This window comes from Bubalus bubalis, chromosome 4, assembly GCF_019923935.1.
Source record: "Bubalus bubalis isolate 160015118507 breed Murrah chromosome 4, NDDB_SH_1, whole genome shotgun sequence".
Classification (NCBI taxonomy): Eukaryota; Metazoa; Chordata; class Mammalia; order Artiodactyla; family Bovidae; genus Bubalus; species Bubalus bubalis.
Genome location: NC_059160.1, coordinates 142,798,640 through 142,825,676, shown reverse-complemented (window position 1 = coordinate 142,825,676; position 27,037 = coordinate 142,798,640). Strand labels below are relative to the sequence as shown.

The following is a 27,037-nucleotide window of genomic DNA, read 5'->3' as shown; positions in this document are numbered from 1 at the left end:
AGTAGCTGGTTGGTTTCATTACTGCCAATGTGCATGGCACAAGAGCTTATAGTAAGCTGCTTCTTTTCCTTCACTTTCTTTTTTAAATTTATTTTTTAATTGGAGGAAATTTGCTTTACAATGTTGTATTGGTTTCTGCCATACAACCACACAAATCAGCCATAATTATACATATATCACTTCCTTCTTGAGCCTCCCTCCCCTCCTGCTGTTCCACCTCTAGGTCATCACAGAGCACCAGACTGAGCTCTGTGTTACATAACAGCTTCTCACCAGCTGTCTGTTTTACACCTGGTAATGTATATATGCCAACGCTACTTTCTCTGTTAGTCCCACATTCTTATTCCTCTTTTTAAAAGGGATTTTAGACTTCCCTGGTGGCTCAGATGGTAAAACATCTGCCTACAATGTGGGAGACCCGGGTTCAATTCCTGGGTCGGGAAGATCTCCTGGAGAAGGAAATGGCAACCTACTCCAGCATTCTTGCCTGGAGAATCCCATGGATGGAGGAGCCTGGCAGGCTACAGTGCATGGGGTCACAGAGAGTCGAACACGACTGAGCGACTTCACCAGACTGAGCTCTGTGTTATATAACAGCTTCTCACCAGCTGTCTGTTTTACACCTGGTAATGTATATATGGCAATGCTACTTTCTCTGCTAGTCCCACATTCTTATTCCTCTTTTTAAAAGGGATTTTAGGGCAGACATGACTTTCAGAGTTTTACAATTACTCAGTATGACTTGCCACACTGGCTGCTCATTTTTCTATGTTCTACTACGTACAGTCCACTCATGAATCCAGAACTTATTTCTCCCAAAGGACATAATTATAGACAGAAGCGGAAGGTGGAATCAAATAGAAATAGAGCACAAATGGGATTACTTATTTTTTCCAGTTGCCCCCTCTGAACCTTTTCTCTCCTTTTTCGATGAAATTGCTTTTTGGGAGAGCTCCACAGACATAACAACTGGCATGAACCTTGCACAAAGCAAGAACTATCCAAATATTTGTTTAAATTTTACCGTAGGTTTGTGTTGTTAGGTTTTCAGTCAGTTTGGACATAGAAGGTAGGACACACACGACATTACTGAGACAGTTAAGAATGAACACTACTTGAAAATGTTGGAGCATGTGATATGCTTAGTGACATTATTGTGTATAAAAATTATCTGTATTATCTGTATGTTCAGTGTAGAAGAATAAGGTAATCATCATTGCTTATGTATTATTAGTGCCTTCTCTTTACACATGGCTTGAAAACAGACTATGAGTAGAGATAAAACAAACATGTAAACACATATTTCCAAATAGATAATAACAGACTTGTTCCCTCATTGAAATATGTTGCCTTAGTCAGCAGTATTCTGTAAAGAATATATACTAAGATTTATTCACTATTAAATTCAGTAGTATAATGAAAACAACATGGAAGTGCTTATGTTAAAAATCTTTTAAACAGAGATTTTGAAAATAGAAGAATCTTTGAAGGTTTTATTTTTTATTGATATAACCAGATAAAAACTGAAGCAAACAATCCATGATGTGGTGTGGGGCATGGATTGAATTGTTGAACTCTTGACAGAAATATGTCTAGAAGAGGTTACTACCTCAGGTGAAATTAAGTAGATAACTGAAAATTTTTATTGGTGTTCTGGTAAAGCCACTATCATAGTACTCATTGGGCTATTTAAGTGTTTTTCACCTATAATATTGAAAAAAAAATTTAAGGTAGCATGTATACATCTAATTTGTTTAACAAGCATATTGAATGACTTTCTAAAATATTCTTCTGTTGTAATTATATGTATTTATATATTATATTTATAGAATATAATATGTAATTATATTCTATAAATAGAATATGAGTTATATACATTTTTATTTTATATAAATGAATATGTAGTAAACTTTGTAATTTACACTATTTTACTAATTATATTTATTGATAATCTTGCTAATTTATAGTTTATTTTTCACATTTTGCCTTTTTATATTTTTTTATATCTGAAGTTTCCATTCTTTAGGTTATTTAAGTGGAAACACATTACAGTAAGGGATATACCAGACAAAGGAGAGCCTGTGAGTTCTCTCAGTAGCATATTCTGTTGATAGTGTTAAGGAGAAATTTTGTTCCATTTTTATCACTCACTCTGAAGACTGATAATATAGTTGCTTGGGAAACATTATTTATGCTTCGTGGTTATTACTTCTGCTGCTCTCAACTTGAAGCACTGCATGTGTTTTTGTGAAGAATGTTGATACTTGATTAAAATCATAGCCATATCACTTTTGATAGGCAATTTCACTTTGGAGAATAGGTGTAAGACTTTTAGTGTTTTGAATGTAAATCGCATCTATCTCATCAGAATACAGAGTGTTTGAATGATGAATAGGGTTTATTACATCATGTTTATTAAAACACAGAAAACTTTTTCCAGGCTTATTGGTTTTATGCTTTAGCTTGTTTAAGATTTTTTATAACTTCCTATATGTCCTGGTAAGGCATGACCAAAATCTTGCTTAGAATATGAACTATATTAGATGATTAATAAATATTTATGTAGAATGAATGACTATATGATACACATCTGTGTAATATACAGAGATTTCTGTTTTAGCAAGTGTAGCTTTCTTTGTAGTACTCTAGGTGCTGACCATCTGGCATAGACGGTAATGCATATAAGGGTAAAAATAATAGTAACAAGGAAATGGAGATGGGACCTATCCCACCAGTTCTTAAAATAGTTATAAAGCTACATTATATAAAATCTTATATCAAAGGCACATATTTTCCCCACTCTACATGAATGAAATAAAGTCTTAGGCAGTTTAAATCACGTTCTCAGTGTGCGTGAAAGAGCAAGATTCACACTCAGGGTGTTCTGACTTCTAAGCTCACTGAAAAAGAGTGCCCTGGTACTTGAGGTCACATGTCTTTGTTTTTTTAAAAGACATATATTAACTAAACATATTTGAAATGATGAAACAACATAGGAAAATTAAAATCCTTCAAGTTAATTGATATAAAAACTTGATATATTTCATCCTGGTAAATACTGGGAACATTATATCTTTCTGTTATGGTTCCAAAATAGTTTATTAATTTCTAGAATCCAAAATAATAATAAATGTTTGATTCATAATTGCCATTTCCTCTTTTAAAATTTTTAAGAATTTTTATTTTCAATTAGTTTGCAATTTCAGAAGTAGTACACAATTAGGCTATAATTTAAAAATTAAAAATTTGAACACCATTCCAATCCAGTTCTTGTCATAGATTGCAATTGTCATGGCACTTAAACTTTTTCCTAGCCTCCAATATACTTATATATACTCAGAGAAAATATCAAGCATTATAATGTGCTTGTTTTTTTCTAATATATATGCACTGCACATATTTCTCTGAAATTTTTTTATTCTGCAATATATTCTGGCAATCTTTCCAACTCATTTTGTATAGATTTACCTCACATTGTTCACTTCCGAATACATGAGAGCCATCATCTCAATCTTCTCAAATGTTAACATTTCTGTGTTTCTCAAGGCCACAGGGTTTTCTTTCACCAAAACTCATATTGAATAAAATAACCCTTACATTATTTGTTCTGTCCTGAAAGATAGGCTCTAGGGTACAACAGAAAAAAAAAAAAAAAAAAAAAAAAAGATTAGCAATGACGATTTAAGCTACAGCTACTCCAGTAAAAGATTTAGTGCATTCTAAATTTGGTTGGTTACCACACTCTCAGTCTAGGGTCATATACATCTTTTAAATTTTAAAATACCTGTGAATGTGCATATGATTTTACAATTTGATCATTTTTTTTACAGGATCTGATTTTTCTATAGTACCATTATATAGATTAGCCCAGCATATATTCTGTTTCTGATTACACAACTCTCGGCCTTTTAGGTAGTTTTCTGTGTCCCTTTAAGTTCAGATTGGATGCTTTAACTATATTATTCTAGAGATAGAATCTGTCTCTTAACTTTGGTTTGTTTTCAGAGTATTTTGCCTCTAAGTTTCACATAATTATAACCCAGATACTGTTTAAGTTGATTTGATAAAATAAGATCTGTATAAGATTTCCTCAAAATTTTCAATTCCATTGTTCTGTCGAAATCCAAAACCGTCCCTTAGAATCCAGTGAGTTGTCTGGAACTCATATCTGCTTTGCCTTTAATCATCTTGATTACATACCAAATTGCCCAGAGGTATGCCTGGTCAATTAATTCTTAACTTTCAATTCTTTCATTTCAGATTGGATATGATTTGGTGACTGAATAACAACAACAACACATTCACATTGTAATTCTATATTTGTGTGATTATTTGGTTAATATTTGTCAGTACCTCTAGGCTGTGAGCCCTGTGAAGACGGCAGGGATGTTCTACAATTCGTTACCAATTCCTACTATCTGGTACATACTAGGCTCTTAAGATGAACTCAAAACGTAAGAAGGGACAACTGAAGAGGGCTTGAGATCAGAGCACAGAGAAGTTAGCCTTGAAAATAAATGGTGGTTAGGGGAAGAAACGGAGATGGCGATGGCACCCCACCCCACTCCAGTACCCTTGCATGGCAAATCCCATGGACAGAAGAGCCTGGTAGGGTGCAGTCCATGGGGTCGCAAAGAGTCAGACACGACTGAGCGACTTCCCTTTCACTTTTCACTTTCGTGCTTTGGAGAAGGAAATGGAAACCCACTCCAGTGTTCTTGCCTGGAGAATCCCAGGGACTGGGGAGCCGTCTATGGGGTCACACAGAGTTGGACATGACTGAAGTGACTTGGCAGCAGCAGTAGCAGGGGAAGAAAGAGAGAGAGGGACAGAGAGAGGGAGAAGTAGAAATTTTCCTCGAAGACAGAAGAGATAAATTTAAGATATTTAACCAATTTTCTATAAGATTTTTTCTAGTTTATATTTTAAATTATATCATATAATATATGAACATTACACAGCACTATTTTCTCTTTTTGTGTAATTGTTTCAAAATTATATTTTCTCTCCATAATGATTTTCTCTTCCTATCTTGGTCTGGAGCTGTAGCTTTTAAAGCTACACTCTAAAGATCAATGATTTTTAGTATGTTTTTGTGTGTAAAGACACACATACACACATATTTTGGAGATCACTATATGATTTCATTTTATGTTAAAGCGTCTACAGAGAGCTTTTATTTGATATTCTTTGTCTAATTATCACATTGTGCCCAAACCTTGAAAAGTTTCCTTTCTTGATGGATTTTAATAAAGGACCCGTAGAGCCTCATATTTTCTACCCTTTCTTCAAAGTCTGTAGATTATCTTGGCTTCTATTTCCTGAAGACACATCTAATGGAAACCTTAAAAATACCATGTGAGCTTCCAGTGGTGGGAAGTGGCTGGAAGTTGGAATCAACAGGAAGATGAAATTTTACTTTCAAAATGAATAATTAAAATTCAGAATTCTCTTTGATATGTTTGTGTTAAGGTTAATTAGAGTGTTGATTTGCAGTGAGGGATAATGAAAACACTATTGAATTAGGTATTATAAGACTTGAATACTTGCTTGAACTTCACCTATTAGCTTATTGACCTTGGGTAAGACAGTCTCAGAGAAGGCAGTGGCACCCCACTCCAGTACTCTTGCCTGGAAAATCCCATGGACGGAGGAGCCTGGAGGGCTGCAGTCCATGGGGTCGCTAAGAGTCAGACATGACTGAATGACTTCACTTTCACTTTCCACTTTCATGCATTGGAGAAGGAAATGGCAACCCACTCCATCGTTCTTGCCTGGAGAATCCCATGGACAGAGAAGCCTGGTAGGCTGCAGTCCATGGGGTCGCACAGTCAGACACGACTGAAGCTACTTAGCAGCAGCAGCAGCAGCAGCAGCAAGACAGTCTCAGCCTCTTTCACCGTTGATTGAAATGTGTAGTTAACAATATCTTTGCTGCCTACCTCTTTATAGTGTTGTCAAGATGAGATAATATAGGTGAAAACATTTTGTAAACAATGAAGTGCTATATGAAAATGACCATTGTAAAGAACAGTTAATATGTGCCAGTCACTATATTAAGCATTCATATCATTCTTACGGCAGTTTTATGAGATAAACAATGTTAGTATTGCAGTTTTACAGATCAGGAAGGTGAGGCTTACAGTACATAAGACACCTGAGTGAACTTGCACCATTGATGAGTGGGAAGGGCAAGATTTGAATACAGATTTGACTGACACTAGAACCAGTGCTCGTAATTTCACGATTTTTGTTACATGAATAATAACTGCTTTATAGAATGATGTGTGAACTGGGTGAGGCAGTAAAAACACAATTCTCTTTCTCATCAGATATCCATTCTAAATGTGAAAACATAATAATAAAAAAAAATTAGAATATCATGGAGTTCTAACCATCGAAATATGTTTTTCCTTTAGAGTTTAATTGTCTTGGATCCACTCACAGTGACTGAGGAGGAAATAAGACCGTCCCTAGAGAAACGCCTTGAAGCCATTATCAGTGGGGCTGCTCTGTTGGCCGACTCTTCCTGCACAAGAGATTTCCATCGGGAGCGGATTATTGCAGAATGCAACGCCATTCGCCAGGCTCTCCAGGACCTGCTTTCAGAGTACATGAACAATGTAGGTAACCGGTTTTCCCTGACCCCATACATTGGGAATGTGCCAAGTTTCTTTCGGTGTACAAAATGTAATAACTTATGAATGAGTACATGATTTTACATGGATTGAGCTTTTGAGTTGGCTTCTGCATGAACTGCTCCCAGAGTACAGCAAGGAGATAGGAATTTTTAGGGATGGAATTCAACCAGAAGGTTATTTCTATCTGATTGTTTTGCTTGATACAGTATTTAAATTCTAGTTGGAGAAGGGAGTCAGGATTGGGGAAAGGAAACTGGAGTTGCCCATCAATTTAAAGGATAAAAAGAAGACAAAGAAAAGGGCAGGTTGCTCAGGATTACATTGTTGAATAAGAGTTAAAATTTAGATGGTGTTGGGTAAAGTCAATGCTATAGGGATCAGGGGACATTTAAAAAAATTTTTTTTTTATTTTTGGCTGCTCTGAATCTTCCTTGCTGTGCACCTTTTTTAAATATGGTATAATGTCATAGATTTCTTGCAGTTTTAGCTCTCTCAGGAATATTAGAAATGATGTCTGAATTTAGACAAATGCAAAAATATTTGTTTCAAGATTCTTTTGGTATCATTTCACATATATATTTATTTATGATGTACTCTTTATATATCTATATCTAATATATATATTTATATACATCCACCTAAGGAGTAACTATGACTACTTAGTTTCATTTTTAAAATAAGAAAGTCTTAAGGTCATCATTAGCTATATATTCAATATCATGGATTTTGACTCCTTAAATAATAGAGGTAAAGAAAAGAAAAAAATGTATAATAGAAATATTTTGTTCATCTGCTTTAAGTGGGATAATTGAAGAGTTATGAAGGTATATTTTGAAAATGATGAGTTACAAAGCATACCGTTTTTTACATGTGAGGTTGAAGATTTAGGATTGTTCAGTATAAGTAATTTATGTGAATAATGGAAATGTGCTAAAATTAGTGAGTTTTAAGGATACTTCAACACATTTGATGTATCTCCATACTCTTAATATTTGATGACTTTGGCTCCTGACCAAAAATCTCTAGCCTGTCAAGAAATCAAAGTTGCAAAGCAGATTTTGTTAATAAGAACATATTAGTAATGTCATGTCCTGTTTCTGAAGCTGGAATATCACTATTTTTAGCATATAATATATTTATAGTGAAAGACTTTTAAAGGGAATTCACCAATTCTAAGAAACTCAGAAGATAATATTGTGTTGAAATTCCTTCTCCCTTGAAGTATAAACTATTAAAATTATTATTTTCATTTTGTAGATAAAATATGGTAGTTACATATATATGTTTATTTATAAATTATAAAATTATAGGTAAATTAATTTTATTAAATAAGATAAAGTTAGCATGCACATGCAGATACTCACCTACATACATAGGCAAGGATGGCTACATAATTGTGGAGCCCAGTTCAAAGTGAAAATGTAAGGCCTGTTCATAAGCAGGGGAAAAAATGAAAGCTTTTACCTTTTTTAACAGTCTTGATTGACCCAAGAGAGGTTATTTTTATTTTCTATTTAATGTTTGGTTCTCTGGGGCATAGGGATACTTGCAGGAGCACATAGACTCTCACATGCTTTTGTAGCCCTACCCATGCCTCCCACCCATCCTGCTTTGTATTGAGGCTCCTACCAGGAGTGGAGGGTGGCAGCAATTGCTGGGTTGGGGAACAGTTGGCTGAGGCTCTGTTCCTTGAAGCACTGGAAGTCAGGACTGCGTGTAAATCCAGGATATATGCTTTATTGCCCCATCAGACTTCACGTAAATACACAAAGTCAAAGATTTCTAAGAATTTCAAAACATTAAAATCCAAGCATGGGCTCCGTTCTGAATATGATGCCTTTTGCCCAGTGACAGGCCACTGAAGCTGTTCCTGTCTCTAATAAACATATATATCACATAAAAATAGTGGTGGCTTTATAGCTTTCTTCAACTTTGGGTTAAAAACTTTTCATACAGAGAATGAAGTTATGGGAACAATCTGTCTTGGGTGCAACCATTGAGAAGGTGCATCACCTCTAGAAATTTATAAAAATAATAAAGCCAATTAAAAGTTGTTCTGCACCAGCAATTCTCAAAGTCCGTGATAATGTTTTTCACAAATTCATTTTTAAATAATTACAGTGGTTATTGTTGAGTTTTAATAATATATATGTATGTATAATTCAAATTAGCACATTTTTATGATTAGCCTTTAATAAACATTATATTCTTTATAGATTTACACAGCAGATTCAGTATGGACAAGGATGACCCAGTGGTTGTAAAGACAAAGAACTAGAAATAGAATTACTTTAATTCTGTTACTTCATGTGATCACTTGGAATTTTTATTTTAATTTTAAAATTCTAACAATGAAACAGTATAAATTGCAGGAGGTTATAATTTTTTAGATAAGTGAAAATTTCATACATGAAATATTTTATTCAATTTGAATAACAACTTGAAATCTGTTTCTCTTCTGAAATTGTCAATTCTTTAAAGTTAAGGAGCCAATCAGGAAAATAATGATTATCACTGAAAAGTAATTTATCATATAGAGTAGGGGGTCATTTAAAAAGTATCTATTCTAGGTATCAAATATGCTAGGTTAGGCACAAAAACATGAAAATTTTTGTTTGTCTTTTGCTTTTTTTTAATGAGGTTTTAATCTGATGTTCAGTTTCAAGGCCCATTTGTCAAATTTACAAAACTTATTTATGTTACTAATATCTTTCTGCTAGATATTTTGGTTTAAGAAAGGTAAGTTCTCTATTATGAGTGAAGTGGAAAGACTTTTCCATCTATAACGTCCAAATAATTGAGATCAAAGGTAAGTAGCTTTTTTTTAAGCTTGTCCAGATAATTATTTTAATTTTCATTTTTTAAAGGTAGACTTAATTGTAGGAATTCAGATATTTCTCAGTTATTTAATTGATTAGATTGCACTACTCTTCATGATTGATGGATGCTTTCTTCTTCCTCCTTCTTCTCTTTCCCATGTTTCCTTTTTTCTCCTTCGGGTAAATGAGTGCAAACATCCCATTAAATAGCTCTCCTTCATGGTGCTTTCCCCTTTATAGCTCTCATGCTTGTTGGAATTCCTGTGTTTGCCTATTTGTCTTCTCCACTGGTCAGAAGCTTTAGGAGAGCAAGGGCTGTGTCTCTGGCCCTACCACTGTGCCTTTCAGGTAGCAGGTGTTCAGTAATTACTATGTGGATACAGGGAAATTGAATTAGTGCTTGCTTCATCTCAGCTTTTACAGTTAAAATGACAATGTGCCTGAAGCATTTAATTTGTATTTATTTATTATATTTACATGATAACTGTGGAGAAAAGGTAGGGAGGTTTAATGGTGAGAACAAGAGAACTGGAAAGGAAATACACAGAGGTGCAAAAGCTTGTTCTTTGGGTGATCTAAGAATATTTATATATTCATTTTTCCTAGGGCATAAGGTTAAGTATTTGTTGAGGAAGGCACTCTTTTTCTCAGGGAATGAAAGACTTAGCGTGTGTATGTGGATACTGTCTGGTAAGCTGCCCTCATGTTGGTATAGAGATGAGAGCCGGAGAAGCTAAAGTTAGGCAGTGGTGGTCTACAGGATCAGAAACCTGCTCATATGCACGCTATATTAACATTATAGTATAACCTATTAATAAACAAATTTGCACTTACGAAAAAGCATCCCAAATCAGTATAATAGTTCCTTTTTATATACAAGTGCAGAATTTTTGGCCTAATATGAGTATCTGAGCAAGCCAATGAATTTTGGAGTTAAAAAGCAGGAACCACTGTGGAGTATATTATCAGAAAAAATTTCCAGGTTTACTTTTACTCTAGGTTTCTATCACAAATAATGCTTCTCTATAACTGTTTCAGTAGCTGGAATGAAAGAGAATGTACTTTCCTGAAACTAGCTGGACTCAAACCTTTCTGAGTTTGGTCAAATATTTTAGGGCAACTCTCATACCAAAGTCTTCAACTTATTAGTTTAAGGAGTGTTGTGTTTCATTTGGTGGGTCTGACTTGCTTTTCAGATTAGTTTGGAGCTGTTGTTATTGAGCTATGTTGATAGGGTAAATGCTTAATAATAATTCAGATGCAATGAAAATAACCAGGAAAAGTTAAAGCAAGGTTAACTCGCATCATGATCGGTGATCTTTTATGTGAATGTGACTTCAAGGCTTCAAATTTTGCAAGTTTATTGAGTCCAGAACATATCAATGGTGTGAAATAAATACAGTTCATGTTTTTCTCAAGCTCAATTCATGGGACCAGTTTGAATCTAAATAACTTTACTTCCTTAAACTGATCAGCAAGTCTCAATCATTTTTGACTTAAGCTGTATGTTCAGTAAGTTGGATGGCATCACCAACTCTATAGGCATGAGTTTGAGTAAGCTCTGGGAGTTGGTGATGGACAGGGAAGCCTGGTGTACTGCAGTCTGTGGGGTCACAAAGAGTTGGACACGAATGAGTGACTGAACTGAACTGAGTAATAAATTCGTAATATATGCGTCCAGATGGGTCTATAACAAATAAAATAGACAACTACTTAAACATATGATAATATATGTTTGCTCTAATATTTTCATTTTAAACATACATATATATTGTTTTCTGGAGACCGTCTGGAAAAAACTCATTTCTTTGCCTTTTTTAGCTTCTGGAGATCGCCCACATTCCTTGGTTCAATGCCATCTTCCTCTGTCTTCAAAGACAGCACTGTCACATCTCTCTAACCTTGCTTCTGCCCTCACATCTCTTTCTCTGACTCCAGCCAGGAAAGGTTTTCCACTTTTTTAGGACTCATGTGATTAGATTCAGTGCACTGGTATTATTCAAAATAATCATCCCATTTTATGACCCTTGACCTTAATTTCTTTTGCAAAGTTCTTTTTTTTTTTTACTTTTTTTTTTTATTTTTTAACTTTACAATATTGTATTGGTTTTGCCATATATCAACATGAATCCGCCACAGGTATACATAACAGTCACAGGTTCTAGGAATGTGGACATGGATGCCTTTGGGTGACTCATGGCCATATACCTAGTACTAGTCTTTCCTAGTCTCTTCTGTAGAATCATTATCAATCCTTATGCTTCAAATCCATTGTAGTTTATATCCCATACTCACTTTACCTGCACTCTTTGCAGGTAGATTGCATGTCTGTTTTATTTACTGTTTTATCTGAAGTCCCAGGCACAATGCTTGGCATTTTTATTTTACAAAATACAAAAAAAATATTGTATTTTTGAATGAAAGAATGAATAAAATTATTACATATTATACATGCCATGTTCAGTTCAGTTCAGTTGCTCAGTTGTGTCTGACTCTTTGCGACCCCATGAATCACAGCACGCCAGGCCTCCCGATGCCATCCAGCCATCTCATCCTCTGTTGTCCCCTTTTCCTCCTGCCCCCAATCCCTTCCAGCGTCAGAGTCTTTTCCAATGAGTCAATTCTTCGCATGAGGTGGCCAAAGTACTGGAGTTTCAGCTTTAGAATCATTTCTTCCAAAGAACATCCAGGGCTGATCTCCTTTAGAATGGACTGGTTGGATCTCCTTGCAGTCCAAGGGACTCTCAAGAGTCTTCTCCAACACCACAGTTCAAAAGCATCAATTCGGCACTCAAATGGAATGACTTTCAAATATCTACTAAATTTATATAGTAGACTTCCTGTTATAAAAGGTCTTATTTTGCAAAGTATAGTTCTCTTCTAAAAATCAATGTGAATATTCAGAAACAAAATTTTCTCATCACAATCTCTACATTTGGATCCACCTCTTGTTATATTTCAAAACAGGATTTTTATTCATTAAAAAATATACTCCAGTGAACATTCAGTATCAGAGAAAGGTTAGCTTTTGTCTTTTAAAACATAGAAGTTTATTTTTCTTAGATATTTCTGCCGATTTTGTTATGCCTCCAGGATTGGTTAGGTCTAGACCATCTTCTCTGATGTATAATATAATTAAAGAATTCGTCACCTAGATGGGGTGGAACAAGGAGGCTCTCTAAAGAAGGAAGGATTTTAGAAGGAAACCAGTCACTTTTAAATGGTGGTTTCTCTATAGCAGGTGAAAATGGAGATGAGTGGTCATCATGCTTTAGTACTAAGAATTAGCAGACATGAATATTTTTCTGGTGTTGGATTGAAATCCTGTTGATGTTAACTTTGTATGTGTTGTTGAAGAGAGGATCATCAGGGGATGTAGAATTATTATTGAAGTTTACAGATTGGTACTTTACTACAGAAGAATGTTAGAGAGTTGAATGAGAGATGGCACCACTAGAGTACATGAATACTCTTGGGCTGCATAAAGGGCCCAATTTGTATTTGCAGACCTCACTAGCCTGATGTTTTCTTTTTGCTGTTTTTTGTGAAAGCATATTGTATTGTTGATTCTTGTTACATATTTGTTGAGTGAGTAAAAAAGCAAATGAAGTGCTTTTTTTATTTAGAGACCAATTTCATTTGTATATCTTGGGTTTAATTCATTCCCAATCTTGGGGAATTATATAGATTCAGTGAAGACACCAAAGATTTGGTGTCTGAATCAGAGATTATGGGGATTTTTCACCTCTCTTTTGAAAAACCATTTTGAAAGTAACTTCAGCCTTATTTCTCAAGTTAAAAGGTTAAAGCACTTAAGATGATCTGTATGCAACGACTATTCAAATTCTAGAGACAAATTAGAATTAAAATTCTAAAAATGTACAGGCAGCTTCCAAGTCTATTTCCTTTTCTTTCCCTCCTCCCTGCCCTCACTCCCTCCCTCTCTTCCTTCCTTCCTTTCTCTTTTCTTCCTTTCTTCCTTCCTTCCTTTCTTCATGGACTGCATATTAGAGTTGATCGTTATTGGATCAGTTCACTGTTTTAGATGCCTTATATTTTTTATCCTTAAATTTGTCAATAATGCCATCATAGTGACTAGTTTTTGAGTATGTTGGAAACCATGTGGTTTAGTTTATAGATCTGAATTTTACTACCTCAGCTAATGAAGAAGTAAGAGGAGGAAGATAAGCAAATAGTTCCTTACAGGTTTGTACAATAGTAGATATTCTAAAATCAGAGAGATGAACCAAACTCATATTATAACATGAAATCAAAATTCAAGAACATAGAAAGGAATTGTCAAAATCAAGGAAACTGGAGACAGATTTTGAAGTTGTGATATAGAAGCCAAGAATTCAACAATTAGGGAGTTGAGAGAAATAACAAATGGTGGAGTTCTGATTAAAAGGGCTAAATTTGATTTTGTAGTCCTTGCTTTCTTTTCTGTGCCTTTTTTAAGGACAAGGAAGTGGGAGGTATCTAGTCTATGAATTGTTTTACAAATAAGATGGTATTGTTTCAACTGCTTTGGGTTTTACTCTTACTCTTCCCAAAGGTTCCTGAGTTACTGGAGGACTGATTTTTTAAATAATTACTCTATCTTTCTTAACAAGCTAATTTTGGAATTATCCAAATCTGGCTAATAAAGATCATTTTGATATTTAAGAGGAATTCATGCAGTGCTCACTGGGGAAAAGGAGGCTTATAGATTCTTCTTTCAAGGGAATGAACTCTTCCCATGGATCTTTTATTTGTGATCTAATGTTTTAGTCTTTCTTAAAGGTTAATAGAGAGATCCCTGCAGAGATGTAGGCTACATGATTATTGAATTAATAAGAAAAGCTAAAATAAAAAAGGTAGATAGCTATAATTATTTTTAAAAAGGGGAAGGAGAAGTACCTGGATAGAGCCAGAGCACAGGAAGAGAAAGAGGTAATTTGCATAAAATAAAAATAACTAGAAAGTAATAGAGGATATCATAAAGTGGCAAGATAGTTTCTGTGCAAAGAAGAATATACAGATGGACGTCCCTAAAGATTATATACCCTAGACCAGAAAGCCTGAAGGCTGAGAGTCTTTTGTTTTCATCTTTTGCCTTCCAGCAGAGACAGTCATGATTTCTAATATTTGTGGAGCAGGTTAGTCATTCACTCTGTGGATTGTTTCAAATGTCCCTTTCTCAAGAAATGGATTCCTTTACCCGCCAATGTTTAGGCACTGCTCATATAGTTCTCAAAAGTCTTTGCTATGTGTTTTTTTTTTAAACCCTGGGCTTTATTCAGATTTCTCTGTTACATAAAAAGAAAAACGGGTTAAATGATAGAAAAGAAAAGAATAAATAGGAAGCAAGAGTCCTGGCATGCAGTGTCAGTTCAAACTTGGACAAAAAATAAGGGTCCTGAGCCTAGCATACTTCATAGCCAGGAGATGATACTACAAAGAAGAGAAAGAGTGCTATCTTAGGTCAGGTAACCTGGAGGTTAAGGGTAGCATGAAGGTTTATTGGAGTATTCTCTTGGGAGTTATGGAAGGCAGTGAAGAAGGCAGGATTGGGCAGAGGGAGAAGGTCACTTGCAATAGAAATCTCAGCCATTCTATGGAAAGACCTGGAGATAGGCTGGCTCCTCACAGTTGTCTCAAACTTATTTAACTTATATGCAGAGTACATCATGAGAAACGCTGGACTGGAAGAAACACAAGCTGGAATCAAGATTGCCAGGAGAAATATCAATAACCTCAGATATGCAGATGACACCACCCTTATGGCAGAAAGTGAAGAGGAACTAAAAAGCCTCCTGATGAAAGTGAAAGTGGAGAGTGAAAAAGTTGGCTTAAAGCTCAACATTCAGAAAACAAAGATCATGGCATCCGGTCCCATCACTTCATGGGAAATAGATGGGGAAACAGTGGAAACAGTGTCAGACTTTATTTTTCTGGGCTCCAAAATCACTGCGGATGGTGACTGCAGCCATGAAATTAAAAGACGCTTACTCCTTGGAAGGAAAGTTATGACCAACCTAGATAGCATATTCAAAAGCAGAGACATTACTCTACCAACAAAGGTCCATCTAGTCAAGGCTATGGTTTTTCCTGTGGTTATGTATGGATGTGAGAGTTGGACTGTGAAGAAGGCTGAGCACCGAAGAAGTGATGCTTTTGAACTGTGGTGTTGGAGAAGACTCTCGAGAGTCCCTTGGACTGCAAGGAGATCCAACCAGTCCATTCTGAAGGAGATCAGCTCTGGGATTTCTTTGGAAGGAATGATGCTAAAGCTGAAACTCCAGTACTTTGGCCACCTCATGCGAAGAGTTGACTCATTGGAAAAAACTCTGATGCTGGGAGGGATTGGGGGCAGGAGGAAAAGGGGATGACAGAGGATGAGATGGCTGGATGGCATCACTGACTCGATGGATATGAGTCTGAGTGAACTCCGGGAATTGGTGATGGACAGGGAGGCCTGGCGTGCTGGGATTCATGGGGTCGCAAAGAGTCGGATGAGACTGAGCAACTGAACTGAACTGAACTGAGGAGAGTCTTTTTGTCCTTACAGCTGTTGTTTGTTACCTGTGGGCCACCCTTGGAAACAGTGTAACCTTGTATGGGGCAGTTCCCTGTAGCTGAGACTCAGATCCTGAACAGGGACAAATCTACAAGCAGTCAGAAGCTGTTATTTCGAATTGAAAAGGTGATCTGAGTGAAGCACCATAGAATCCAGTGTAACAGTTAATTGCAAAAATAAAAGGTTTTTCTTTTGTAGGCTTTGAAATATTTGATCTTCTGTAGTATTTAAGTTGCCATTGATAATGTTCAGGAAATTTAAGATAATCATATAATTTGTCATTCAAATCAGGATACTTTTGAGAAATGGAGATGAGATGATTAACAGGCCTTAATAGATATATAAAAGGCATAATTCAGGACTGTTCCAAGAAGACTATTATATGACTGTGTATTATAGGTAGGATAATACTTATGAAGGATTTTAAGAGGAATTTAACATATTTTATTGATAGATTTAATATTAACCATTAAATATAGCTAAAATACAAAGGTTGAGTTAAATTTTTATTAGTATTATGCAATTTCTAGCCACATAGTTCTAGAGACACTGTGCTTACAACTGGTGATTTCGGTTTGAGCAATCTCAGTCTTAGCTGTCAAGGGAAATCAGACATATAAGCAAGTAAGTAAAATAAAGCACAATATGAGCTGAAATGCTGGTCAGGGCTAAGTCCAGTAATAGCAGCAACTAGGAAGTGGCTCAACTTAGGACTGAACAGGGAAGGCATCACAGAGGAGAAAGCTATTATCAAGTGAAGGTAGGAATTCAAGAGTGGGGGTAACAGCCTGTGCAAAGACACAGAAGCAGGAATCAGCACAATGCATTTGGTATGGGGAATAGAAACAGTTCCATTTGGATGAAATGAAGGGGAAAGAAGAAAAGGGGATATGCGACTAACTACTGACCATTAGTTTACAAATAGGTTGCTTGCAAATATTTGATTTTTATTTGCTTTCAAAACAGGCTGTATTTCAATTTAAACCTATCTTTCTTTAAGTAAGCGATAAGTAAGTGAAGTTGCTTAGTCATGTCCGACTCTTTGAGACCCCATGGACTGTAGCCCACCAGGCTCCTCTGTCCATGGGATTCTCCAGGCAAGAATACTGGAGTGGGTTGCTATTTCCTGCTCCAGGGGATCTTCCAGACCCAGGGATCAAACACAGGTCTCCTGCATTGTGGGCAGACGCGTTAGCCTCTGAGCCACGGGGCAGACCTGAATTATGAGTCTCTGATAATATCATCTTAGTAGGTTTTTCTTTATAGATCAATTTCCATTTGTAAAATTGTGATTTATAATAAGAAATATTTATTTGGTCTTTGTCCCACTTCTGGCACAGAGATTCTAAAACCCTTGAAATTTTCTAAGAGATGAAAGTAGTAAAGATGTCTATTGTTATGTTAATGAGATAACTTTTGGACCTAGGAATGGAGGCTAGTTGCCGGGAGAATCCACCATGTAATTAGAAGATTGGAACTTTCAGTCCTATCCTCCTGAATCCCAGGGAAGGGAGAGGCACTGAAGGTTGAGTTCAATCACCAATGGCCAATGATTTATGCAGTGATGTAATGAAGCCTCCATATAAACCCGAAAAGGACAGGGTTTGGAGAGCTTCTGGACTGATGAGGACGTGGAGGGTCAGGAATAGTGGTGCATCTGGAGAGGCATGGAAGCTTTGCACCCTTTTCTACGTGCCTTGTCCTATGCATCTCTTCCATCTAGCTGTTCATGAGTTACAGCCATATATAATAATCTATTAATACTAAGTAAAATGTTTCTCTGAGTTCTGAGTTGCTCTAATAAATTAATTGAACCTGAGGAAGGGTTAGTGGGAACCTGTGGTTTATAGCCAGATGGTCAGATGCATAGGTAACAATCTGAACTTATTATTGGCATTTGATGTGGGGTGGGGTAGGGAGGCTGTTTGCAGAACTGAAGCCTTACCTGTGGAATCTGATGCTATCTAAAGGTAGGTAGTGTCAGAATTAGGAGAAGGCAATGGCAACCCACTCCAGTACTCTTGCCTGGAAAATCCCATGGATGGAGGAGCCTGGTATGGTGCAGTCCATGGGGTCGCTAAGAGTCGGACATGACTGAGCGACTTCATTTTCACTTTTCACTTTCCTGCATTGGAGAAGGAAATGGCAACCCACTCCAGTGTTCTTGCCTGGAGAATCCCGGGGACGGGGGAGCCTGGTGGGCTGCCGTCTCTGGGGTCGCACAGAGTCGGACACAACTGAAGTGACTTAGCAGCAGCAGCAGTATCAGAATTGAATTGAATTATAGGCAATGGCAGCCCACTCCAGTACTCTTGCCTGGAAAATCCCATGGACAGAGGAGCCTGGTAGGCTGCAGTCCATGGGGTCACTAGGAGTCAGGCACGACTGAGCGACTTCACTTTCACTTTCCACTTTCATGCATTGGAGAAGGAAATGGCAACCCACTCCAGTGTTCTTGCCTGGAGAATCCCAGGGATGGGGGAGCCTGGTGGGCTGCTGTCTATAGGGTCGCACAGAGTCAGACACGACTGAAGCGACTTAGCAGCAGCAGCATAGGACACCCAGCTGGTGTTCTGAGAATTGCTTGGATCCCCTCATGCCCTGCTACATTGGAATTTGTACTAGAACCTTTTACTGTTGAAGCATATTCAATATTTCTTAATGAGATATTGTAGATAGGCTCTGAATAAAAAGTTACTACACCATTATAATACAAGTTCAGGATCAAAGGTCAACTTGTAGTTCTATTTCTGTGCTGAAATAAGTTTAGCCAGTCAGACACAGATAAACAATTGTGCAGTTGATTTGCCTGGCTATTGATTATACTTAATAATTAGTTGGAGAAGATTGTTAGTGATCTATACATTGCCTCATCCTATTTGGGTCCTTTTTTTAAAATCAGAAATTTTAATATATGTTTTAAAGTCTTATAAACATAATAAAAGAGCTTTTTGAATTCTGACATGACTTAATTTGCTTGTTTTCTTCTGATAGATAAATTGAAACTATATTTGCCTTAATGTTTTCTTTAGACATAACTATCACAGCTTGTATCTGAAAAACTCAGCTGAGGTTATTGACTGCAAAGCTTTATTACTCCAATAGTTGTTTGCTTTAATGTCCCAGAGCTGCGTTTAACTATTTTAGTTTGACATTCCTACAAACTTGAAGTAAATCTCTAATGTCCTAATGGATTTAGATTATCAATATTGTTCAGTCTGAGAGCATGGTACCTTATTTGAAAAATACTTTTCTTACATTTATATATGGCAAGGATATATCTATAAGGAGTTTTATCTCCCTGTAAAAAGTTGATTCCTATCGGTGGTAGGCAGAATAATGCCCCACCCCACCCCCAGCAAATGTCCATGCTCATCCCTGAAAACTATGAACACTTCACTTTACATGGTACAAGGGATTTTGCAGATGTACAGGGATTTGTGATGGAGTGATTAAGCTTAATTAAATAGGTGGCATCAATCTAAACAGTTACTTGAAACCAGAGAACCTTTCTTGACTGGATCAGAGAAAGGTGTGGTGGAAGAAAGAGAGATTCAAAGCATGAGAGTCAATTAGCCATTGCTAGCTATATGGTCAGGCCACTAAGGATAGCCATTCTTTTGCTCTTGTACATCTCCTGCCTGACCAGTGCCTGCTTCATCTATATTTTACCCACCTGGCTGACCTTCCTACATACTTACTCCAGGTCCCAGCTGGTGATTGTTCTTACCAAAGGGGCAGTGAGGTACAGCCCTCTGCTGGTTTCCCTGGTAACTAAAGAACCCACCTGACATCACTTCCCTAATAACCTGCAATCTCCATCCTCCTCCTGAGAGCAGACTGTCGCCATGTCCTGCTAGTGTCTGCTGCACATTTTTGGGCCTTTCTCCAGGACCTTGCTTCAGATGGGTAAGCTCTCCCATCCATTAAACCCAGGGTTCCCCAACTTCTTGGACCTAATGCCTGATGATCTGAGGTGCAGCTGATGTAATAATAATAGAAATGAAGTGCACAATGAATGTAAAGCACTTGAATCATCTTGAAACCATCTGCCTGCCCATCCTGTGGAAAAACTGTCTTCATGAAACAAGTCCCTGGTGCCAAAAGGGTTGGGGACCGCTGCTTTAAACTACTGGTCTCTGACTTGGGTTCTTTTGTCAGTCTTGAAGCTGGGCAAGTACAGGGCTTGTGGGTCTGTGGAGTGCAGCCCAACATTGGCTTTAAAGTTGGAGGAAGAGGGACATGATCCAAAGAGAGCTTCTAAATCCTGGAAATTGCCTTCAACTGATGTCTGGAAAATCTTCCAATAACCCAAATGATCAGTTCTCATCTGGAGCCTCTGAGAATACCTTTATTTTAGGCCTTCCTGACACCTTTATTTTAGGCCAGTTTTATACTTCTGCCTTATGTAGCCATAAGGTAATAAGTTAGTGTCAAATCACTACATTTGTGGTTACTCATTACAGTAGCAATAGAAAATTAATACATAATCGTAATCAGGGGTCATATAGAGATACTCTGAGAAACTTTGAAATAATACATAAAATGAATTGCTGCAATTATATACTAAACATATAGGTATATTAAATGTAAACTGTAAATCTCAGGAAAGGAAATCAGTTTTATAGAAATACCAAAATACTGATTTCTAATGTGCTTATGTATCTCACATAAGATTTAGCATGAGGTAATTAAAATACCTGAAAATTATTTAATGATGTAAACACCATGAAATACCATTGTGCTATACAATGGAAATATGATTTAGTTTATTATCAGAGTCACTGCTTTCCAATGGAAATATTATGCAAACTAGATAATATCTGAGTCAAATATAACTTAAAAATTTCTGGTAGCCATGTAAGTAAAAGAAGCAGGTGAAATTAATTTGAATAATGTGTTTGATTTAGTTCAGTATATGCAAAACATCACTTCAACATATAATCAATATAAACATTATCATTGAGATAGTTCATATTTCCTTTTAGTACTAAGTCCTTGAAATCTGGTATGTATTTCACATTTACACTGTAGTTGGATTAGCAACACCTTACGTGTTCGGTAGCCACATGTGACTGTGATGTTAGGCAGCACAGCTCTATACAGAAATGCCTTCACCACCACACGATTTTTAATGCTTAGTCACCTCCATGTTTCTGCAGCTTTAATAATGCTACTACTGTTAGGAAAGGTAACAAAAGGAAAAAGACGCAAAACATTTAGGGAGATCACCATGCTGTCATTTCTGATGTTAACCAGTAAAATAGGCAGTGGGCATTTTATAGTAGCATATTGGAGAAAAACAAAACTTTCCATATGTAGTAGGTTATATTTTTCCAAAATGGCCACAAAAATATCTCCATTTTGCATATTCTGTGGTATTACTTTGTGGTATTTTTCCTCCATTGTTAGTTGGAGTTTAATACTCTTTTTCTTGAAACTGGGTTTAGCCTAATGACTTGACCAGTTAAACATAGCAGAAGTAACATTCTGGAACATCTGAGACTATATCATAAAAAACCTTGCCTTTCAGATTCCAACTAAGTCTCTTGGAACGCTCAATCTTGGAAACTCCCTCTCAGAATGCAGCTGCTATAGTATAGGAAGCCCAACCCACCTGGAGGGGCCACAACCGGGTGGGTATTCTGGATGATAGCCTCTACTGAGTTCTCAAATCAGCTGCCAGTTCTGTGAATGTGCCCTCTTAGATGTCTGGCCTATTTAGACCTTCCTATGGCTGCAGCTGCATTGAGACCTGATATGTGAACTCCTGGCCAAACCCAGTCAAACCTCAGAACCACGAAAGAGAGTAAAAACTTATTGCTTTTAGGCACTAGGTTGACTTCTTGCACAGAAATAGATGAGAATCGGAATCATACAGAATTCTATTGGCAAAGACTTTATTTTGAGAAATGCATAAATAATCAAAACTATTCTAACTTCAAATGTGAGGAACTGCCTGAAAGTGAAGTCACTCAGTTGTGTCCAACTCTTTGTGAACCCATGGACTGTGGCCTGCCAGGCTCCTCTGTCCATGGGATTTTCCAGGCAAGAATAGTGGAGTGGGTTGCCATTTCCTTCTCCAGGGGATTTTCCTAACCCAGGGATTGAACCCAGGTCTCCCACATTGCAGGCAGACTCTTTACCATCTGAGCCACCAGGGAATCCTGAGGAACTGCCTAGAAGGTACAAAAGATGAGTCAGACTATCCCCTTAGCCATAGTGGTCAAGGGTTTTTAACAACAGCTTAGTAAGGAAGAAGACAAAAACTGATATAGTGCAAAGCATTGTTGTTGTTCAGTCAATAAGTTGTGTCCAACTCTTTGTGACCCCATGGACTGTAGCATGCCAGTTTTCCCTGTCCCTCACTATCTCCTGCAGTTTGCTCAAAGAATAGATTTAGTTAATCTCTACAAATCTTTCATATAAGTCCTGTGTTAAAAATAAAACCACCAAAGATATCTTCATAACAGATGTGAAGTAGGTAAACCTTATCAAGATTCTATTGAAAGGGCTTCCCTAGTGGCTCAAACAGTAAAGAATCTGCCTGTAATGCAAAAGTGACTATTCCCAATGAGAAAACAAAACAAAACACCTAGTTAAGTGACCTGCTGCAGAATTTCATTTTTAATAAGGCTTATTTGTGACTGGGTGTAATTTTGCTGTAATGGTGTCCATAATTGCATTTAAGAAGTGACTTTGAAACTTTTCCAGGTGATCCACAATTGATATTCCCAAAATGTACATGATGATCACCTGCTCTTTTCAGTGGCATTGAATCAGAATGATTGAATGCTGAGTGATTATATAATTTATGCTAGAGAACTGTCACAAGCAAGTGTTCATTCAGCCTCTGTGGTTACTAAGTCTTCTTTCTTTTGGGGCAATTTTAAGCATAGTAGCAGGGGCTCAGAGAACGAAATATGCAACCCCCCACAAAATTGGCAGTACTGTAAGTATGGCAGTTGGCTTACAACCGGGCAGTTGGCTTACAACTTATTTTTCTCTTTTGTTTTGATGCGTAGCAGAGAGATGATAATCACTATTTCTGATAGTCATGTCTTTTGTAAAAGCAGAAGCTCTTTCTAATTTTATAACTCCTTTACAAGAATTTGCTGCTTATTTTATCTAGTTTCTGACCTTTATGTAAAATCTAGAAGTTTGTGAACTAGAAGTAAGTGAATCTACTTGATGGTTGCTTTTATAATGAGCTGTTTAGACAGTATGGGGAAACTTGCCCATCTTCTCTCAATTTGGGGTTATCACACTGTTCCAGGAATGCCTCTCAAAGACTTGAAACAAAGATTAAACAAAAACTTAAAAAATTTTTTTTATTAATTTTGAAGCATGATTAAGAATGTTGTGATACTTTTAGGTGAACATCAAAGGTACTCAGCTATACATATAGTTGTTTTCATTCTCCCCCAGATTCTCCTCCTGTTCAGGCTGCCACATAACATTGAGCAGAGTTCCATGTGCTACACAGTAGGTCCTTGTTGGTTATCCATTTTAAATATAGCAGTGTAAAATACACATATATTTTAGATTTGACTTTAAAATAAAGCTAACAGTATAACAAAATGTTAATAATGTTTATGCATAGACTAATAGACCTTCTTTTTGTTGATGTTATTCCTGTATATGATAATTAAATTTTCTACAAAGAAAAACTTTTGTTTGGCAATAATTATAAATTCAGAGGAAGTTGTGAAGATAGTTCAGAGAGTTTCTGTGTACCTTTTGCCCAATTTCCTGCATTGGTTGTATCTTATGTAACTATAGTGTATCAATACCCCCCACCCTGCCCTGGCATCCCACCATCCCTAAGCCCTGGCAAATGCTAACCTGTTGTCCATTTCTATCATTTTATGTTTTCTGAAATATTTCATAAGTGGAATCATACAGTATGTAATCTTTTGAGACTAAGGTTTTTCACTCAGCCTGATGCCCTAGAAATCCATCCCAGTTTCGTATATTGATAATTTATTCTTCATATGCCAATGGTATGAATGTACCACAGGTTATTTTGCCCTTCAGCAATTGTTGGACATTTTTGTTGTTATCAGTTTGGGGCTATTACAAACAGAGCTTCTGTGGAAAGTTGTGTACAGGATTTTGTATAGACATAAGTTTTCATTTTTCTGAGATAAGTGCCAAGAAGTGTGATTACTGGGTCAAAGGGCAAATAAATGTTTAGTTTATAAGAAACTCCCAAACTATTTTCCAGAATGGCTGTGTGTTTTTTTTTTTTTTTAATATTTCCACCTACAAGAGGCGTTGTTATTCTGCACCCTGACCAACATTTGGTATATTTAATATTTTTATGTTAGTTCTTCTAATAGATGTGTACACATTGAAGATCATATTTTTAACATATGTTTCCCTAATAGCTGGAGATAGCAAACATCTTTTCATATGCTTATTTGCTATCTGTGTATACTCTTCAGTGAAATGGTTCATCATGTTTTTTGGCCAATTTTTAAATTGGATTGTTTGTATTTTGCTGTTGTTTAAGAGTTCTATATATATTCTAGATATGAGAAAATTTTCAGCTATGGGATTTGCAAATGTTTTCTTGCAGTCTGCAGCTGATAAGACAATCTTATCAGGTTTTTTTTTTTAATGTATTGTAGTTTTTGTATCTAAGAACTGTTCACCAAGTTCTAGGTGCTAAAGATTTTCTTTAAAATTTTATAGTTTCATGTTTTAAATTTACATTTCACATTTATGATTCATTTTGAGTTACTTTTTAATGAGATGTGAGATTTTTCTCAAGGTTAGTTTTTTGTCTATTCATATCCAAGTACTCAAGACTATTTGCTGAAATGGATTACTTTCTTCTGCCCAATTACTTTTGCGTCTTTGTCAATTCTGTTCTTCAGTCGCTCAGTCATGTCCGACTCTTTGTGATCCCATGGACTGAAGGCTTCCCTGTCCTTCACCATCTTCCAGAGCTTGCTCAAACTCATGTCCTTTGAGTCAGTGATGCCATCCAACCATCTCATTCTCTGTCATCCCCTTTTCCTCCTGCCGTCAATCTTTCTCAGCATCACAGTCTTTTCTAATGAGTCGGCTTTTCTCAGCAGGTGGTCAAAGTACTGGGGCTTCAGCTTCAGCATCAGTCCTTCCAATGAATATTCAGGATTGATTTCCTTTAGAATTGACTCTCTGTACTATTGAACTATTTGTCTATCCCTGGGTCAGCACCACAGTGTATTGATTACTATAGGTTTATACTTAGTCTTGAAATTGCTTACGCTTATTCTTCCTACTTTATTCTTCTATTTCAAAGTTTTTTTAGTTTTTCCAGCTTTTTAGCCTTTTCATATAAGTTTTAGGATAATCTTATCTGTATCTACAAAAAATTTCGGTGATTTTTATAAGAATTATGTTAAACCATGTATCGATTTTGGAGAACTTGCATGTTTCCTATATTGGGTCTTAACAATTCTTGAACACATGGTATGTCTCTATTTGTTAGATCTTCTTTGAATTCTTTCATCAGCATTTTGTAATTTTCAGCATATAAGTCCTGAACATGTTTTGTTAGATTTATACCTAGTTGTTAAATTTTTTTTCAGGTACTGTTAATGATATTATATTTTAAATTTCAATTTCCACATATTTGCCACTAATATATAAAAATACAACAGATTAATATGTATTTATCTTATATCCTGTTGTTGCTAAGTCATGTACAACTCTTTTGTGACCCTGTGGACAGGGGCCTGCCAGGCTCCTCTGTCCATGGGATTTCCCAGGCAAGAATACTGGAGGGGTTGCCATTTCCTTCTCTAAGGGATCTTCCTGATCAAGGGATCAAACCTGCATCTCTTGTATAGGCAGATGGATTCTTTACCATTGAGCCACCAGGGAAACCTTTATATCCTATAACCTCGTATCCTGTAGTCTTGTATCCTATTACCTTGCTCAACTCACTTGAGTTTAAGGTTTTGTGGTCTTTTTTGTTCTTGTTTTTAGATTCCTTGTTTTCAACATAGAAATTCATGTCTTATACACACTTGGGTAGTTTTATTTCTTCCCTTTTTATTGAATATAGTTGATTAACAAACTTATGTAGCTTATATAAGTTTCAGGATTACAGCTTTGTGATTCAGTACTTTTGTAGTTTATATTCCATTAAAAGTTATTAGACAATAATGCCTACAGTTCCTTGTTGCTTATTTAATTTATACACAGTCATTTGTATTGAAAAATTTACTTTTAAATTCATTTTTAATTGCAGGATAATTGCTTTACAATATTGTGTTGGTTTCTGCCATATATCAATATAAATCATTCAGTTCAGTTCAGTCGCTTAGTCGTGTCTGACTCTGTGAGCCCATGGACTGCATCACTCAAGGCCTCCCTGTCCATCACCAACTCCTGGAGTTTACTCAAACTCATGTCCATTGAGTGGGTGATGCCATCCAACCATCTCATCTTCTGTTGTTCCCTTCTCCTCCTACCTTCAATCTTTCCCAGCAGCAGGGTCTTTTCCAATGAGTCAGTTCTTTGCATCAGGTGGCCAAATATTGGAGTTTCAGCTTCAGCATCAGTCCTTCCAATGAATATTCAGGACTGATCTCCTTTAGAATGGACTGGTTGGATCTCCTTGCAGGCCAAGGGACTCTCAAGAGTCTTCTCCAACACCACAGTTCCAAAGCATCAATTCTTTGGCGCTCAGCTTTCTTTATAAATCAGTCAGAGACATACAGATGTCCCCTGCCTCTTAATAAGGATATCCAAGTAATGCATATCCCTATTTGACTCTTCATCCTTCCCTTACCCATAGGTAACCACTAGTTTTCTATATCTGGTAGTCTATCTTGCTATATATATTTATTTTTAGATTATATACAGAAATGATATTATACAATATTTGTCATTATCTGACTTACTTTACTTGGCGCAATATTTTCTAGGTTCATCCACATTGCTACAAATGGTGTAATTTCATTCCTTTTTTATGGGTTAATAATGTTCATTTTGGTATATAACATATCTTCTTTATCCAT

The 27,037-nt window shown here is 36.4% G+C and overlaps 1 protein-coding gene across 4 annotated transcripts in view; it reads left to right on the top strand.

Moving 5' to 3' along the window:
* The window catches only part of CTNNA3 (catenin alpha 3), a 1,922,732-nt gene that overhangs the window by 513,515 nt on the left and 1,382,180 nt on the right, over nucleotides 1–27,037 (top strand). For 3 of the 4 annotated variants that reach the window (XM_025285111.3, XM_025285110.3, XM_044942168.2), the window contains exon 7: nucleotides 6,420–6,623. In XM_025285111.3, the coding sequence (XP_025140896.3) occupies nucleotides 6,420–6,623 (204 nt within the window). Of the gene's footprint in view, nucleotides 1–6,419; nucleotides 6,624–18,477; nucleotides 19,929–27,037 lie in introns of those variants that run through there. The other variant, XM_044942173.2, reaches the window with a different exon arrangement.